The sequence below is a fragment of the Rhodotorula paludigena genome, assembly GCF_050403205.1.
Source record: "Rhodotorula paludigena JCM10292 DNA, Rt_paludigena_JCM10292v1_ctg1, whole genome shotgun sequence".
Classification (NCBI taxonomy): domain Eukaryota; kingdom Fungi; phylum Basidiomycota; class Microbotryomycetes; order Sporidiobolales; family Sporidiobolaceae; genus Rhodotorula; species Rhodotorula paludigena.
The window spans coordinates 442,038-458,570 of NW_027481457.1; the positions used below are offsets into that span (position 1 = coordinate 442,038).

At 63.6% G+C, this 16,533-nt stretch overlaps 6 protein-coding genes across 6 annotated transcripts; 1 reads left to right on the top strand and 5 right to left on the bottom strand.

The window, feature by feature from the left end:
* Positions 1-50: 50 nt before the first annotated feature.
* JCM10292_002043 (uncharacterized protein) lies at positions 51-439 on the top strand (the record flags this gene model as incomplete). Its single annotated transcript, XM_076645464.1, has 3 exons — positions 51-117; positions 180-305; positions 366-439. 3 exons carry the CDS (start codon positions 51-53, stop codon positions 437-439), a joined length of 267 nt encoding a protein of 88 aa, XP_076508991.1.
* A 193-nt stretch (positions 440-632) lies between these two features.
* On the bottom strand, positions 633-3,564 carry ADE57 (bifunctional aminoimidazole ribotide synthase/glycinamide ribotide synthase; the record flags this gene model as incomplete). Its single annotated transcript, XM_076645465.1, has 9 exons — positions 633-1,249; positions 1,315-1,790; positions 1,853-2,036; positions 2,095-2,385; positions 2,452-2,979; positions 3,041-3,107; positions 3,174-3,268; positions 3,348-3,447; positions 3,538-3,564. The coding sequence occupies 9 exons, from the start codon at positions 3,562-3,564 to the stop codon at positions 633-635; spliced, it is 2,385 nt and encodes a 794-aa protein (XP_076508992.1).
* A 2,205-nt stretch (positions 3,565-5,769) lies between these two features.
* On the bottom strand, positions 5,770-8,228 carry DPS1 (aspartate--tRNA ligase DPS1; the record flags this gene model as incomplete). Its single annotated transcript, XM_076645466.1, has 11 exons — positions 5,770-5,844; positions 5,906-5,935; positions 6,021-6,191; positions 6,260-6,786; positions 6,842-7,001; positions 7,069-7,200; positions 7,256-7,467; positions 7,535-7,627; positions 7,691-7,748; positions 7,816-7,957; positions 8,056-8,228. The coding sequence occupies 11 exons, from the start codon at positions 8,226-8,228 to the stop codon at positions 5,770-5,772; spliced, it is 1,773 nt and encodes a 590-aa protein (XP_076508993.1).
* Positions 8,229-8,938: 710 nt separating this feature from the next.
* Positions 8,939-9,844, bottom strand: JCM10292_002046 (ubiquitin family protein; the record flags this gene model as incomplete). Its single annotated transcript, XM_076645467.1, has 4 exons — positions 8,939-9,136; positions 9,217-9,444; positions 9,511-9,738; positions 9,809-9,844. 4 exons carry the CDS (start codon positions 9,842-9,844, stop codon positions 8,939-8,941), a joined length of 690 nt encoding a protein of 229 aa, XP_076508994.1.
* Positions 9,845-10,660: 816 nt separating this feature from the next.
* On the bottom strand, positions 10,661-12,576 carry JCM10292_002047 (uncharacterized protein; the record flags this gene model as incomplete). Its single annotated transcript, XM_076645468.1, has 3 exons — positions 10,661-11,241; positions 11,385-12,069; positions 12,154-12,576. 3 exons carry the CDS (start codon positions 12,574-12,576, stop codon positions 10,661-10,663), a joined length of 1,689 nt encoding a protein of 562 aa, XP_076508995.1.
* A 273-nt stretch (positions 12,577-12,849) lies between these two features.
* GPH1 (glycogen phosphorylase) lies at positions 12,850-16,339 on the bottom strand (the record flags this gene model as incomplete). Its single annotated transcript, XM_076645469.1, has 13 exons — positions 12,850-13,229; positions 13,286-13,386; positions 13,445-13,600; positions 13,657-13,671; positions 13,755-14,484; positions 14,542-14,668; positions 14,763-14,897; positions 14,960-15,024; positions 15,083-15,878; positions 15,956-15,990; positions 16,047-16,059; positions 16,163-16,219; positions 16,292-16,339. The coding sequence occupies 13 exons, from the start codon at positions 16,337-16,339 to the stop codon at positions 12,850-12,852; spliced, it is 2,658 nt and encodes an 885-aa protein (XP_076508996.1).
* Between the last annotated feature and the right edge of the window lie 194 nt (positions 16,340-16,533).

A 16,533-nucleotide genomic window follows, 5' to 3' on the forward strand; every position in this document is an offset into this window, starting at 1 on the left:
GCACGTTTGGGAGGGAGTGGTGCAGACTGCCTGACAGTACATTGCACGACATGGCCCCCGCGCAGTCCTCTCGCGCGCCGTTTGACGCTCGCGCAGCCGCCGAATTGCTCCAACGAGGTGAGTCGCAAGCACTCGCTCGCCGCGCACAGCTTCCCGGGCTCATTTGCAACGCTCGACAGCTTTCCAGGCAGAGCTCGACGCCGTCCACCGTCCCACCCAGCCGGGGCAGCCCAGCGCCGAGGTCTACAAGCCAAAGACGCCTGCCGCAGGAGGCGCCTGGGGCAGCGGCGCCGCCGTGCCCAAGCGTGCGTTGTCGACGAGTGCCTGCGCGACGACAAGTGACTGACGGACCTGAGCCTCTGCAGCCGGAGCGATGGCAGACGGCCGCCCGTTCCTTCAGGTCCTCGCCGCCAGCTTCGACAAGGCCAAGCAGCAGTAGCTGCAACCCTTCCCGCACCCACGCAGTTTCCTCTCTCATGTTGACACACTACGCAACACGTCGACTAGTACATGCCGGTCTATTCCGCGCGGAAAGAGCGAGTGGGCGAGGGAAGAGAAAGAGAGACGAGCGACACTACTGCTTGGGAGAGAAAAAGACACGGAAGGACACCACAGAAACCCCCGGCACCCTCCTACTGCTGCGACGCCTCGACCCACTTGTCGAGGTTGAGCATCTTGCACCCCTCGCCGGCGACCGTCTGCCCGATGCGGTACACGCTCGCGCTGCCGCTCTCGCGCAAGAGGCGCTCGACCTCGTCGGCCTTGTCCTGCGCGACGACGACGGCCATGCCGATGCCGCAGTTGAACGTGCGCGCCATCTCGTTCGGGTCGACGCGGCCGAGCTTCATCAGCCAGCGGAACACGGGCAAGAACTCGAACGACCCGGCGTCGACCTCGCACCCGACGCCCTTGGGCAGCACGCGCGGGATGTTCTCGGTGAACCCGCCGCCCGTGATGTGCGACAGGCCCTTGATCAGCCCTTGGCGGATCGCGGGCAGGAGCTGCTTGACGTAGATCGTCGTCGGCGTCAGGAGCTCGTCGCCGAGCGTCCGGCTCGGCGCATAGGGCACCGGCGACGTGTAGTCGTAGCCGTGCGCCGTGACAATCTTGCGCACGAGCGAGAAGCCGTTCGAGTGAACACCCGATGAGGCGATGCCGAGGAGGACGTCGCCCGGCGCAATGGTCGGCTGGGGGAGAACCAGCTCCCGCTCGACCGCACCGACCGCGAAACCAGCCACGTCGTAGTCCTCTGTGAGTGAGCGTCGGCGTCAGATACGAGTTGACGAAGGCAGCGCCGAAGAGAGCAGGACGCACCGCCCTCGTACAGCGACGGCATCTCGGCCGTCTCACCGCCGACGAGCGCGCAGCCCGAGTCGAGGCAGCCGTCGGCGACACCCTTGACGACATCGGCGGCCGTGTCGACATCGAGCTTGCCGCATGCGTAGTAGTCGAGGAAGAAGAGGGGCTCCGCTCCCTGGACGACGAGGTCGTTGACGCTCATGGCGACGAGGTCGATACCGATCGTGTCGTGCTTGCCGTACGTCTGCGCAATCTTGAGCTTCGTGCCGACACCGTCCGTGCCGGCGACGAGGACCGGGTCCTTGAACCCGGCGGCCTTGAGGTCGAACAGGCCGCCGAACCCGCCGATGACCGAGTCCGTCCCGAGGCGCTTAGTCGCCTTGACCATGGGCTTGATGCGGTCGACGAGCGCGTTGCCTGCGTCAATGGAGACACCCGCCGACGCGTAGGTCATGCCCTCCGGCTGCTTCGCCTCCTCGTCCAGAAACGCCCTGCGTGTGCGCGAAGCGGTCAGTCGAATCTTCCCACAGAGCAGGCCAGGAATGTAACGCACTTGTACGCAATGTCGCGACGGAAGGTCTTGCCCTCAAAGTGCACGCAGTCGACACCCTTGTACGCGAGCGCCTGCGCCTCCTTGAGGGTCGGGGCGGTGGCGGTGACGGCGAGAACGCGACCACCGTTGGTGAGGATCTTGCCTTCGGGCGTCGCCTTCGTGCCGGCGTGGAAAACGTAGACGTCTGCGGGACGTGCACGTCAGCAATGCCTTCGAAGAGCGAAAGAAACAGGACGACGCACTCTCAGGCAACGGGTCAAAGGTGATCTCGTCGCCCTTCGGGTACGATCCCGGGTAGCCCTTGGCCGCAAGCACGACCGTGACGGCCGCCTCCTTCTTCATCTCGAACTTGACGCAGTCGAGGCGGCGCTCGACGCACGCAAGCATGAGCTCGGCAAGGTCCGTCTCGCTCGAGAGGAGCGCCATGAGCGACTGCGTCTCGGGGTCGCCGAAGCGGACGTTGTACTCGAGGACCTTGGGGCCCTTGGGCGTGAGCATGATGCCCGTGAAGAGCATGCCGATGAAGGGAATGCCTGTGCGAACGGAGATTGCGAAGGTCAGCGTCGGCCTACTTTGCGACGGAGCGGAACCAAACGCACCATCCTTGCGCATGCCGTCAACGGTGGGCTGGATGATGGTGCGCTGGATCTCCTCGACAACCGAGGGCGTCGCTGCCGGTGCCGGCGAGTAGGTGCCCATGCCGCCCGTGTTGGGGCCCGTGTCGCCCTCGCCGATGCGCTTGTGGTCCTGCGCAGGCGGGAGCGAGAGGGTCGTGTAGCCGTCGGAGAAGGTGAGAATGGAGAGCTCCTGGCCGGTGAGGAACTCCTCGACGACGACCTCCTCGCCCGCGACGCCGAATTCCTTGCTGACCATGATGTCGTTCAGGCCGGCGAGCGCCTCCTCCTTCGACGTGGGGATGATGACACCCTTGCCGGCGGCGAGGCCGGACGCCTTGAGCACAACGTCGTGGTTGATCGCCTTGACGTACTCGACTGCGGCAGCGTGGTCGGTGAAGTTGCGGTACTCGGCCGTCGGGATGTTGTGGCGGGCCATGAAGTCCTTCGAGAAAGCCTTCGAGCCCTCCATGGCGGCGGCGCGGACACTCGGGCCGAAGACGGGGATGCCAACTGCAGGAGAACACGAGGTGAGCAGCGGACTTGGCGGAAGAGTGGAAGCTCCTGAACGCACCAGCACGGAAGACAGTCTCGACGCCATCGACAAGAGGCTGCTCCGGACCGACAACGCAGAGGTTGATCTGCAAGAATGAACCATGTTAGCCTGGGGCTCTGCGTACTGAAGCTACGACGGTGTGCGGGCTCACCTGACTCTTGACGGCGAAAGCAACGAGACCGTTGAAGTCCTCGGCGGCGATGGCGACCGAAACAGTCTTGTCGCCGAAGACGGTGCCGCCGTTACCTGCCAGTAGGGAAAGAGGACGCCTCGATCAGCTCGAGAGCAAGTCGAAGGCGGTAAGTGGGAGCGAGTTGTAGCTCACCGGGGGCAACGAAGACCTTCTCGACGCGCGGGCTCTGGCTGAGCTTCCATGCGAGGGCGTGCTCGCGTCCACCGCCGCCGATGAGGAGGATGCGGAGCTTCTGCGGGTTGCGAAGGCGATGAGAATGGGCGCGAGGGCGGGTCAGCTCGTGCGAGGGGCTGCTGGCTTGGGCGGGGTGGCTCGTGCGCACCTCTGGCTCAAACAGGGGCGCGGCCATGGCTTGCAGCGGATGCTCGTGCGCGAGACGGCGGAGCTGCGGCTCGTCGCTCCTTCCCCGCGAGCGCCTCGAGCTCGACGTCCCCCTCACTCCGTCCACTCTTCTCTCGCTGCCCTGGCGCTTCCACGTTCAGTGCTGTGACTCGGCAATGTGCTGGCACGCTCGCGTCCTGCTCAGCATCGCTTCACGAGGCGGTGTAGACTCGCGTCCTGCTCAGCATCGCTTCACGAGGCGGTGTAGACTCGCGTCCTCGCTTCATCTGCTTGACTCTCGCAGGACACCCGACGGGCGAGACTGCGCTCAGAGGCAGACACACTGCTTGCGCCGGGTGCACGTCGACGCTCTGGTGACATGCGGCGCTCTCAGCTGGCCCGCTTCGCTAGTCTGCCTGAGGGATTCGCCGCCGAAGTCGCAGGACTTCCAATAGCCTTCTACAAGCACGTTTCCACGCCCTCCAGCACCATGGACTGGCTTCCACTTTGAACAGACTGACGTGCTCGACATTCGTGCAATCTTAGAAGGCGGCCGGATGACATTGAGGCAGTCTGCGCGATGTCAGAAGGAGGCGCCTCAGCCCGCCGTTCTCGTGCGAGGATGCTTCGATGGCACGACCTGGTACGGCGCCAAGACCTGAACGCCTACCCTCGCAAATTCCTCGGCCCTGTGAGGTCTCCGCCTCGATAGGCAGCGGCGAGAACGCCTGCTCTAGCGACATGCGGGCCTTCGCTTCCGCTCACCGCAATACCGTTCGGAACGATCAGTCCGTCTATCCGGAAGCCGTCCAAGCGTCGCGGTGTGCACTGCGTCACGCTCCTGTGCATTGTGAGACTGTCCGCCGGGAGAAAGGTTTCGAGGAAAAGCTTCGGACACGGAGAGTGCCTCTTGCAGGCGCAGCTTGCCTAGTTGACCGGCAGCAAGAATGTCACTGGCTCAATGAGACAGGCTCTCACTCTGCAGCTGGAGGAAGAGAATCGGCGGCGAGCAAGGGTGCGGTGTGCCACGTCAGCGAGCGAGCGGCGAGCGCGCGCACGGCTTTTCGACGGGCGCCGCTTCGAGGCTTGCCTTCTTTCCTCACGCATTTCGTCGTCTTTGCCGAGTCAGTCCCTGCTCCTTGCGCGCCTCTGCCCCGCCTCCCACTCGCCCGTCCCTCTGCTCGAGCCCTGCACCGCTCGCCCGACCCCGCCGCGACGCCCCGCCGACCCTCCCAGCGCAATCTTCATCGCGACCCTCTCCGCGCCTCGACGACGGCATGTGCTGACCTGTCCTCTCCTCTCGGTGCTTGTTCCGGCTCTGCAGTATGCGTGACAAGTGGCGCAAGAAGCGCGTACGTCTCCGCTCTGCCCTCGTCATCGTCCTCGTGACCGTCGAAGCTCGTTCCTGACCTTGCCCCTTCATCCCCTCACAGGTCCGCCGTTTGAAGCGCAAGCGCAGAAAGATGCGTGCTCGCTCGAAGGTGCGCCCTCGGACTCCCGTTGCCGACTTTGCTCCCCCTTTGCTCGCCCTCCTACGGCCTCCTCACCCGGCTTCTCTTTGCCGTGCGCGCAGTAAACGACTCGCCTTCTCGGCTCGAATCGGTTTACCTCTCGGACGACGCACCTCTTTTCTCCACCAACCATCATTTCTCTCGACGAAGGACCGAACCCCTCTCGACCTACGGCCCTCTTCCCTCCACCACCCTCTCTGACGACGACCTCGACATGGAGAGATGTAGGCGGAGCAACGAAGGAACTCGGATGTACTTGACGAGGGCGTCGGAGCGGAAACGTGCATGATGCCCCCGAGATGCAGACGGTCCCCCCTTCTCTTTGCTCCTCTTCTTTCTCTCCTGCCGTGTACTCGGCAGAGAGGGAGGGGAGGGCGGGGGCCTGAAGCCGGGCGTGGTTCTCTCCTACACACGGATTGCCTATTTGAGAGTACAGAGAGAGGTGCGCTTGCTGTGGGACTGCGAGTGCTAGTGCGCGGCGGGGTCGCTGCTATCGTCCCCTTGTTCGACACGGGAAGAAGGCGCAGGGGTGACGGGCGCAGGCATTGTACTCATTACATCTAGGGAGGCCTGGAAAGAGGAGAGAGGTGTGCAGGACGAGGGACGGGGGACGGAAGAGTGCTCGAACAGGCTGGCGACCGAACAAGGGGCGACCTCCGCTGCAGAGGAGGAATACGGACACACAGGGCAGGCGGGGAGCAGAAAGGGCAGTGACAAGCCGCTTAGGGCGAGGTGCGCTTCGGGTCGCGGGGGAAGAGCGACGCGCGGCGAATGTTGTTGATCTGGAGGAAGAGCATCTGTGGAGGGAACGAGGGCGTGAGTGAGGACTTTGGGAGACTCGAGTCTGGGCGAACGTACGACAACACGCTCGAGACCGATGCCACCACCCTGCAGAAGGTCAACCAAGGTCAAGGTCAGCAAACGCGCCCAATGTCGAGCGCGAGACCAGCCCTCAGAGAGCACCACAACGCACAGCGTGCGGCGGGCAGCCGAGCTTGAACGCCTCGAGGTACGGCTGCATGTCGTCCGGGTTGATGCCGACCTCCTTCATGCGCTCGACGAGGAGCGGCGCCTCGTGCACGCGCTGCGCGCCCGAGAGGATCTCCTCGCCGCGCATGAAGAAGTCGTACGAGTTGGAGAGCTTCTGCACGACACGGAACCGAGGATGTGAGCACAGAGAATGCAGTTGAAAGGGGCGGGGGAAACACGCACGCGGTCGTTGGCGTCGGGCATGGTGTAGAACGGACGGATCTCGAGCGGGAACTTGTCGATGATGTAGTAGTCGGTGTTGTACTTCTGCTTGATGATCTTGCCGAGCGCCTTCTCGGACGAGGTCGACATGTCGTCGTAGTCGCCAATCGGCTGCGGCGGCGTGCCCTGCGTGACGCCGGCCTCCTGGAGGAGCTTGATCGCCTCGGTGTGCTTGAGGACGAGCGTCTCGGGGAGCCACGTAAAGTCCTCGTGCGGGAACTGCTTGCGGACCGTGTCGATCTCATGCGCGTACCGCTGCTTGAGCCCGGCAAAGATGTGCTTAAGCATGCCGTCGATCGTCTCCATCACCTCGTGGTAGTGCTCCTCGAACGCCATCTCGAGATCGAGACCCATGAACTCGGTCAAGTGACGGTGCGTGTTCGAGTCCTCAGCGCGGAACACTGGGCCGATCTCGTACACCTTCTCCATGTCGGCAGCAATGCACATCTGCTTGTGCAGCTGCGGCGACTGGGCAAGGAAGGCAATGCCTGCGACGCGATGTTGTGAGCAGAAAATCGACATTATCGTGAGGCGGTGACGCACTCTTGAAGTACGAGACGCGGAAGACGGAGGCACCCGACTCGGTGGCAGCGCCCTGGAGCTTGGGCGTGTGGATCTCGACGAAGCCCTGGCTGTTGAGGTACTCGCGGAAGAGGTTGCCAATGCCAGACTGGATCTTGAAGATGGCCTGGTTGGTCGTGGTCTGCGAACAGCAACCACAAGAGTCAGTTTGCTGTGCCACGTCCAGGGGGACACGCAAATCCACGCACGCGGAGGTCGAGGACACGGTTGTCAAGACGCGTGTCGAGCGCGACGTTGACACCCTCGGTCGAGTCCATGGGGCGGAGCGCGTCGTTCATGTTGAAGGGAAGCATCGCGGGCGCCTCCGAGATGAGGTGGATCTGCGCAGCCGTCGTCAGTCTCGTCTAGCCTCTGTTTCAGTCGGATAGAACGCACCTTGCGGATCTTGAGCTCGACCTCGTGGACCGTGCACGACTTGACGGGCTCCTTCGCCTTCTGGACAACACCCTCGACGAGCACGATCGACTCGTCGTTGATGCTCTCGACCCAGCGGACCATCTTCTTCGAGACCGCCTCGGGCTCGACGACGACGAGACCCTGGATCGTGTGGTCCTGCTGGCGGAGAACAACGAAGACCATCTTGGCGCCTGAACACGAGCCAGAGAGGTAAGCCATTTCGCTTCTTCTGAGCGTGCGCGAGCGTCTATAACGCACCCTGGGCACGCGAAGTCTGGACACGCGCACGGACAAAGACGGTCTCGCCCTCGCGGGCGGCCGTGATGTCCTCGAGCTTCTCGCGCTTCTGGCCTGCAAGCGAGTGCAAGCTGTCAACATCAAACGTCGCAATCAAGACCGGACTGCCGAACGCACCAGAGCGGGACGACGAGTTGTTGAGCGGGAGCTTGCCGTAGCTGTCGGGCGAGTAGTCCTGGGCGAAGTCAGGGAAGCGTAAGCGGGAGCACTTCCTGAGGGAAACAGGGGAGCCAAGGACGCACCTCCTCCTGGGCAGCCTTGCGCGCCTTCTCCTGCGCCTCCTTCTCGGCAGTGCGGGCCGCAGCCTCGGCCTTCTTGCGCTCCTTCTCCTCTGCCTTCTCGCGCTTCTTGCGCTCACTCTTCGACTCGGGCTCGCCGTTCGCGCTGCAGTGGGGCGAGCGGTCAGTCAGTCAGAAGTCCTAGATAGATGAAATTAAGCTCTTGCGAGCTTTCTGAGCACCGGAGGCGGGCGTGCGACGCACTTGAGGCGGACGGGCTCGTCCGAGTGAGTCGAGGCGGGCGCGTGCTTCGAGTCGAGCGACTTGCGCGACGACGCGGGGACGGGGCTGGTTGGGCGGGAGCCGTCGTTGCTGGCCGGGCGCGAGTGGCCGTGCGGGTGGGTGAGCTTGTCGAGGATGCCGTGGAGTCCGGTCATGGCGCGCGGAGGAGCACAGAGGGCGGTGCGGACGGGGCGGGCGAGGTGCGAGTAGGGGCGGGCAGCAGCGCGGGTACCGGTCAAGGCAGTGCGCACGGCGAGCATCCAGCGGCGGGCAGGCGGAAGCAGCGAGGCCGCCGCGCCTTCCCGTCGCTCGCTCCGCTCCCGTCGCTGTCCCCTTTTGACTGCCCACGACAACTCGCTCAGGCCAGCTGCCACTGGCACGGGATGGCTACATCTGCATTCGCTGGCGCTGCTCGTCAAGCATCAGAACATCCGCTGTCGAGGCCCTTCTTCGCGGCGCGTTCCGCATGCTCGAAAGGATGATGACTCTCCCTCGGCCTTGCGATTGGACTCCCTTCTTCGCTGAAGGCCCCTTGGACGTTCCAGCCCTGGCACGAAGGATGATCCGCCGTCTCGCTCGAAGCTCCCTCGCATTTGCTGGCGTACCTGCCCAGCTCGCTTCCTCCGTTCGGCTCGTCTGCTCCGGTTGCCAACCTCTTGCGATGTCCTGTCCAATCTCGCTTCCAAACGGAAAGCAAGCGGACAAGTATGACTGTAGCTTACGGAACTGAGAGGGACGCCAGGAACAAGGAAGACGGCCTCTCGCGAGACCCCTCGCCTCTCGCAATGGACAATGCGGCAAGTTCGACTGCTGAGTCGGCATATCACGCGGGAAAACAAATCACACAACAAGCGGCCGACGCAACTCAGCATCCCCCACGGAGACGCAGGACGAGGTGGAGGGTCGATTCCTTCTGGATGTTGTAGTCCGAGAGGGTGCGGCCGTCCTCGAGCTGCTTGCCCGCGAAGATGAGGCGCTGCTGGTCAGGCGGGATGCCCTCCTTGTCCTGAATCTTCGCCTTCACGTTGTCGATCGTGTCGGACGACTCGACCTCGAGCGTGATCTGAGCGAAGCGGAGCAGAAGTGCGTCAGCCTCGAGCGAGACAGGGGGAGGGACGAGGGAGGACGAGGGCATGGACGCACCGTCTTGCCGGTGAGGGTCTTGACGAAAATCTGCATACCGCCGCGGAGGCGGAGGACGAGGTGGAGGGTCGACTCCTTCTGGATGTTGTAGTCCGAGAGGGTGCGACCGTCCTCGAGCTGCTTGCCGGCGAAAATGAGGCGCTGCTGGTCGGGCGGGATGCCCTCCTTGTCCTGGATCTTCGCCTTCACATTGTCGATCGTGTCCGACGACTCGACCTCGAGCGTGATCTGTGCGAGAAGAGCGGGAGAGGTCAGCCGAGAACGGGGACGAGCGACATAGCGAAGTTAGCGCACCGTCTTGCCCGTGAGCGTCTTGACGAAAATCTGCATACCACCGCGGAGGCGGAGGACGAGGTGAAGGGTCGACTCCTTCTGGATGTTGTAATCCGAGAGGGTGCGGCCATCCTCGAGCTGCTTGCCGGCGAAAATGAGGCGCTGCTGGTCGGGCGGAATGCCCTCCTTGTCCTGGATCTTGGCTTTGACGTTGTCGATCGTGTCCGAAGACTCGACCTCGAGCGTGATCTGCGCGAGACGGAGCGAATGTGGGTCAACCTCGAGCGAGACAGGCAGAGGGACGAGGGGAGGGACGCACGGTCTTGCCGGTGAGGGTCTTGACGAAGATCTGCATACTGTGGGCGAGGAAAGGGAGGGTCAGAACAATCGTTCAGCGAACCAAGCAAGATGACCGGCATGTTTCGATCGCGCTCTCGCCTCCCCCGGTCGCGTGAGCCAAGTGCCCCCACGCCCGCTCCTCCGTAGCCCACCGCGTGTCTGTACACGAGCAGTCCGTTGCTGAGAGACCACAGCGAGGCAGAGCCAGGTCGTGCACCGCCTCGAAGCGTCACGGTCCCCGCACGACCCCCGCGATCACCAGTCATCACGCCCCCGCTCGTCAACGACAGCTTCGCGGAGCGTGCGACTCACGTTGCGGAGTGTCGATAGGGCTGATGGATCGAGTGAGAGTGCGTGCGAGTCGACTGCAGCGGCGCGAAGGCGGAAGGTCAACGTGGGTGGCGCGGGGAGGCGAGAGAGGCGCGTGGGCAGGGACGGAGCAAGGACAAGGTCAGTCAGGAGGCTCGTAAGATGTTTAAGAGCGGCCCAGCTCACGCTAAGCGACTGGAGACCGGAGAGGATGGAGCGGATGCGGGAACAAGGGCGGGCGAAGCCAGGCGAAGTGGCGGTGGCGATGGCCCCTGTCTTTGCCTTGCCTGCTCTCACTTCGCTTGCGAGTCTGGTGCGTGTTTGATTGAGCTCGAAAGAAGTCTGGTGGAGATTCTACAATGGATTGCGCAGGAGAGCACCGCCTCCGCTCGAGACGAGGGACTCGTCGCTCTCGGCGCTGGCAGTCGAGAACTCTACACGTCGCTGAAGGGACGGACAAAGCCGCTGTCGACAGGGTTGCGAGTAGATGATAGCCCGAGCTGAGCCACTCGTGACGGATCCCTCAAGCTGGACCAGCCCCCGCGAGCCCGCCCGTCCCCTCGCTGCATGCGAGCGGATCACCCTTCGCATCCGTCGTCCCCGCCGAGGCGCGAACGCCACACGGCAGGATTGACGCTCCGTCACCACCCTCCGACACCTTGTCGTTGGCGTACAGAGCGAGAGTCGCCTGCTGGACTGCCGCCGACGACCGCACCCCGGCATTCTCGCCCTCCTGCTCCTCCTGTTCCGCCACGTCGCCAATCTGCTTTGCCCCCTTCTCCCTCCCTGCCTCCTCCTGCGCCTTCCTCGCGGCCACCTCCGTCTCGCTGCAGATCCATACGTCAAAGGCCCGGTCGTGCGCGTTCCAGCGCTTCTCGGGCTCGGCGTCGAGCACCTCGTCGTCGCCGATATGGAGCTTGTCGCCCTCCCCGCCGGGCGGGAACGGCGGGTACGACCGTTTGTCGGGTCCTTGCGAGTAGTCGGGGTGGGCGAAGTAGAGGTCGGCGGGCGAAACGGACAGGCGCTGTGCAAAGTCGGCGCGCATTTGGCCGTACGTAGTGGAGAAGAGGCACTGGTAGGTGAAGCGGATCTTGCGAGGCTCGACTGTCACAGTCGAAAGGACAAGTCAGGTTGAGAGCGATGCAAGCAAGCGGGACGAATGGACGCGCGCCAAACGCAGACGACGGTCTGCTGTCCCCTGCAAAGCGTGATATCGTCGCCCGCTTCGACACTCCAGCGAGAGACACGCTTCCATGACTTGTCGTGATCAAATAGGCTGGCCCGGGCGTCGATGAGCGAGAAGCTGTCGCGGTTCCAGCCCGTCGCGCGCGCCGCCTTGGCGTAGAGCTCGCCAACGGTCGGGTCAAGATCCTCGTACAGGTCGTAGTCGACATTGACGACGTGGCCACCGCCGTCCTGCTTGTGGTGACGGATGTGCACGACGGGGTCGTCCTTGTCTTCATCGTTGATGTCGGTTTCGCCGAGGAACATTCGACGGAGCTCTGTCAACGCCAGAGGGTGCAGCGGTGCCCCGTGCTTGCACAGCGCACCGGGGGCTGGCGACAGCGCCGGATCCGCGGCTGCCTGCTTCGTCGAGACGCTCGCGACCTGAGTAGACGAGGGTCCGGCCGCATTCGGGGCGGTCGACGGCCTCAGACTCGCTGCGAGTCCCTGTCGGACAAGCTCATCTTCGTCTTCGGTCGTCGTAGGGTGCACGGACCCTGAAGGAAAGCTGCGGATGTAGACGGCAGCCTCGACTTCGTCCTCCTTGCGTTTGTCCTTGGGATCTGCCGCGCCATGCGAGACTTGCGCGATAGGAGGGACGGTCGTGTTGAGCATGGGCGAGGGACCGGCGGCTCGGAGGGTCGGAAATGAGTGTGCCGCGAGGATCGGACTTGCGGCAGGCGGAGCAGAAGCCTTCGGAGGTGTCGACTGCGCGAGCAAATCCGTGGCCATCGCCACCGTCACTGCTTTGCTCGAGCCCTTGACCCCCGCAGCCCGAAGAGAGTCACATACTCTTTTTGACGCCGTCGCGTGGCCGTGCGGAACGGCGGAATGCTCATCGCCAGTCCCGTAATCGCGCACACGCCCAGTCGAGTCTGCGGCCTCAACCTCGTCGGCAAACGTCACCCAGATTGCGTCGCCCGGCTTGGCGAGGAACCACGTCGTTTCACAGAGCTCGACGAGGGGCACCGAGCCCGCAACGAACATGCGCAGCGCAAGTCGAATATCGTCGGTCGCGTCGGCGGAAATGACGGGCGGGAGGCGGTAGACGGCGCGCGAGATTTCCTGCGCCTCCTTGTACGACCGCGGGAACTCGGTCGCAACGGTGCGGGCGCCGCGCAGGAGGAAGAGGATAGGCGGGCTGGACCGATCGGGAGAGACGAGCGAAGGGGCGAAGACTGGCGCAAGCAGCCTGACGAGCGCGTCTAGGAGCATTGCTGTAGCCTGTTACTCGTTGTAACACCGCTCGACACTCTCGCAACCCAATGCGGCGCGAAGACGAGGCGGTTGAGGGAGAAGAGGCCTGAGCGTCGCGCTCTTGACTAGCGGGGCGAACAGCGAGGACCGGATATCTCATCTCGCAAGTCGCAGGAGCGACGCCGTGTGGCACGAAAAGGTACTGCATTGGCACAAACAGGCGGGTACAGATCCGCCAGGACAAACACCGCGAGACTTTTGCTCCTCCTCCTCGTTCTCCCTCGCACACCGCTACGCCGAGTCCGGAATCTTGACGGGCTCGACGTTCCAGATCTCGTCGGCGTACTGCATGACGGCGCGGTCCGACGCAAAGCGGCCCATGCGCGCAGTCGTGTGGATCGTCTTTTCGACCCAAGACGACTGGTCGACGAAGGCGACGTCGACCATGCGCTGCGCCTCGAGGTACGACGTGAAGTCGTCGCTGATGAGGTAGTAGTCCTTGCCGCCGAAGATCGTGTTGAGCAGCGGCTCGAAGACGCCGCCGTCGCCGAACATGCCCGAGCGGATCGCGTCGACCACCTCCATCAGCTCGGGCGGGTACTGCGCCTCGCCAGCCTGGTGCGCGCGGCGGAGACGCGGGACGTCCTCGGTCACGTTGCCGAAGAAGAAGACTGTAAAAGAGTCGAGGTCAGGTGGAATCTAGCGGCAGTGCGAGACCCTTGCGCACCGTTCTCGTCGCCGATGGCCTCGGCGATCTCGATGTTGGCGCCGTCCAGCGTGCCGATGAGCAGGCCGCTGTTGAGAGCGAATTTCATGTTGCTCGTGCCCCTACGGATAGGCAGAGTCAGCGACTCGTCAATTCTTGCGAGAGACAGCGCAAACACACGAAGCTTCGGTGCCGGCCGTCGAGATGTGCTCGGAAAGGTCGCTCGCGGGAATAATGATCTCGGCGAGACTGACGCTGTAGTCGGCGAGGAAGACGACGCTGAGGTGCTCGCGAATGTCCTTGTCGGCGTTGATCGTTTTCGAGACGGCGTTGATGCTGGAGTACGAGAGCCTCAGTGAGTCTGACAATTTTCAGGATCGCGAAGCACGGACAGCCTGATTATGAGCCTGCAGGCGGGAAGACATCAGCGGCTAGGTTGGTGAGGCCTCGGACGCATGGGTTGGAGGAGACGGAAGGAGGGTCTGCGTACTTTGCCATGTAGTAGCCAGGAGCCGCCTTGCCGCCGAACACCGACAGGCGAGGGACGACGCGCTTGCGCTCCTCGGGCTTGAGTTTCTTGAGCGCGAGGTAGCGGAAGATGACGCCGAGGATGTTGAGCGACTGACGCTTGTACTCGTGGATGCGCTTGACCTGCACGTCGATGAGCGCCTTGCGGTTGACCTTGACGTCGGTCGTCGACTCGATGTACTCGCACAGGCGGTCGCGGTTCGCCTGCTTGATGGCGGCCCACTCTTTCTGGAACTTCTTGTCGCGCGCGTACTTCTCGAGACCCTTAAGCTTGTCGAGGTCGAGGATCCACTCTTCGGTGCCGAGCGCCTGCGTGATGAGCGCCGCGAGCTGCGGGTTGCACTGGTAGAGCCAACGGCGCGCAGTGATGCCGTTGGTGACGTTCGTGAAGCGGTCCTGGCCGAACATCTCGACAAAGTCGGGGAACAGGTCCTGCTTGACGAGGCGCGAGTGAAGCGCGGCGACGCCGTTGACGCGGTGCGAGCCGATCACGGCGAGGTGCGCCATGCGGACCATCTTGGGGTAGCCCTCCTCGATGAGCGACATGCGCGCAAGGCGGGCGCGGTCGTTCGGGAACTTCTTCTCGACTTCCTCGAGGAAGAACGCATTGATGTCGTAGATGATCTGCATGTGACGCGGAAGAAGCCACTCGATGAGCGGGACGGCCCAGCGCTCGAGCGCCTCGGTCATGACTGCAGAGCGCGGCGTCAGTCTGATTGTCTCTGGACGACGTGGCGAACGAGCTGCACCCGTGTGGTTCGTGTAGCCGAACGTGCGGCGAACGATGTCCCAAGCATCATCCCACGGCTGACCCTCCTCGTCGACGAGGATACGCATGAGCTCAGGGATAGCAAGCGTCGGGTGCGTGTCGTTGAGCTGCGCATGTGCGGAGTATGCGCGTCAATCAACGAATTGCGAAGTCAAGGCCTCGCGGGACCCGTAGGCGGCCTTCGTACGGATCGAGACGCACCTGAATGGCATTATAGTCAGGGAACGCGCTCCACGGCTCGCGCAACTTGCGGAAGCGGCGGCAGATGTCGTGGAGAGAGGCAGCGACCCAGAGGTACTGCTGCTTGAGGCGGAGAGCCTTGCCCTTGTCGAAATTCTGCACGGGCATCGCACGTTAGTCGCCCCTTCCAACGACTGATCTGTGCGCTTTAGACTCGCCTCGTTCGGGTAGAGCACGCGTGTGATTGTCTCGGCCTCCTCGGCTTCGCGAACCGCGGCCTCGTCTGGAGTTGCGAAGGTCAGAGAGTAGGACGACGACGTAGTCCGAAAACAACGACGCACAGTCACCGGCGTTGAATTTGGCGAGGTCGAACGAGACCTTGCCGCGAGCCGACCACGTGCGAATGTTGTTCGTCGTCTTGGTGCCGAAGCCCGGGACCGGAATGTCATACGGGACGGCGAGGACCTCGAGCCCGCCCGTCCAGGTTCCGGCGCCCTTCGCGTTGTCGCCGCGGGTCGCCTCGCCGTGGAGACGGATCTCGACGGCGGCGTCGAGGCGCGGGATCTCCCACGGGTTCGTGTTTTCGAGCCAAGGGTCCGGGACCTCGACCTGCTCGCCGTTCGAGTTGATGATCTGGCGGAAGATGCCCTGCTGGTAGCGCAGGGTGTAGCCGAAGGCAGGGATGTCGAGCGTCGCGAGCGAGTCGAGGTAGCAGGCAGCGAGACGACCGAGGCCGCCGTTACCGAGACCCATGTCGCGCTCCGAGTCGCTCACGTCCTCGAGGTTGAATCCGAGCTGCTTCAAGCCATCGTTGTACGGCTTCTTGACGCCGAGGTTGAGCATGGCGTTGTCAAACTGGCGGCCCATGAGGAACTCGAGCGAGAGGTAGTAGACGCGCTTAACGCGCTGCTGCGTGTGGAACGTCTGCGTCTCGTTCCACCTGGCGATGAGGCGATCGCGGACCGACAGCGCCGCCGCCTGGTACATCGTCAACTCGTCGACGTTGAAGGGCGCGCGGGCGAGCGTTGTGTGAACATGGTGCGAGATCTGCGCCTCGACGGTCTCGACGTCCTTCTTGAGCGTTTCGGCGTTCTTTGCGATCGCCGCCTTCCACGCCTTGGCGTCACCCGGGAAGATCTGCGGCAGAGGGCAGTACAAGCAGGGCATTAGAGGCGGAGCGTCCGGAACAGGGCGACACAAGCCAAGCCGCATACCTCGTTGAGCTGCTTGCGTCCTTCGGGAATGAAGCCTGTATGCCCAAGGGTCAGTCAGAGGCTGCACAATCTGTACAGTGCGGGCACGAACCGGTGGCGGTGCGCTGTTGCCGTGAAAGCACGTGGTTGGCGGGGACACGGTGAGGACGACGGGATCGCAACGGGTCAGCACCGCACCTTGCGGGTTGCTTGCGCGGGTCAGCGCACCTTGTGAGCGCGCGGACGCTTCGGCTGGGAGAGCTTCTCGAACGGATTCGCCTCGTGCTGTCGGACAGCTTCCCCACATCAGCGACGTTGCCCCAGGAAGAGCGACGAAGGCGATCACGCGAGACGCACAGAGGCCTTGGGCGTCGTCGGGGTCGACGCAGACTCCTGCTTGCTCATCGTGTGCGAGTCGAGCGGGTCGAGGGAGAAGAGCGCCCACGTCCTCGGCAAGGTCCTCGCTGCCTTCCCCCACCTTCGCCCGACTGAACTTTGACCGTGACGAGCCAGCTGCGCGCTGCCTGTCGGTCGCGCGCAATCGACACGGTAGAGCTCGTACCTTGAAACCCTCCCGGCCTCAATCAAGTTGTCGCTGC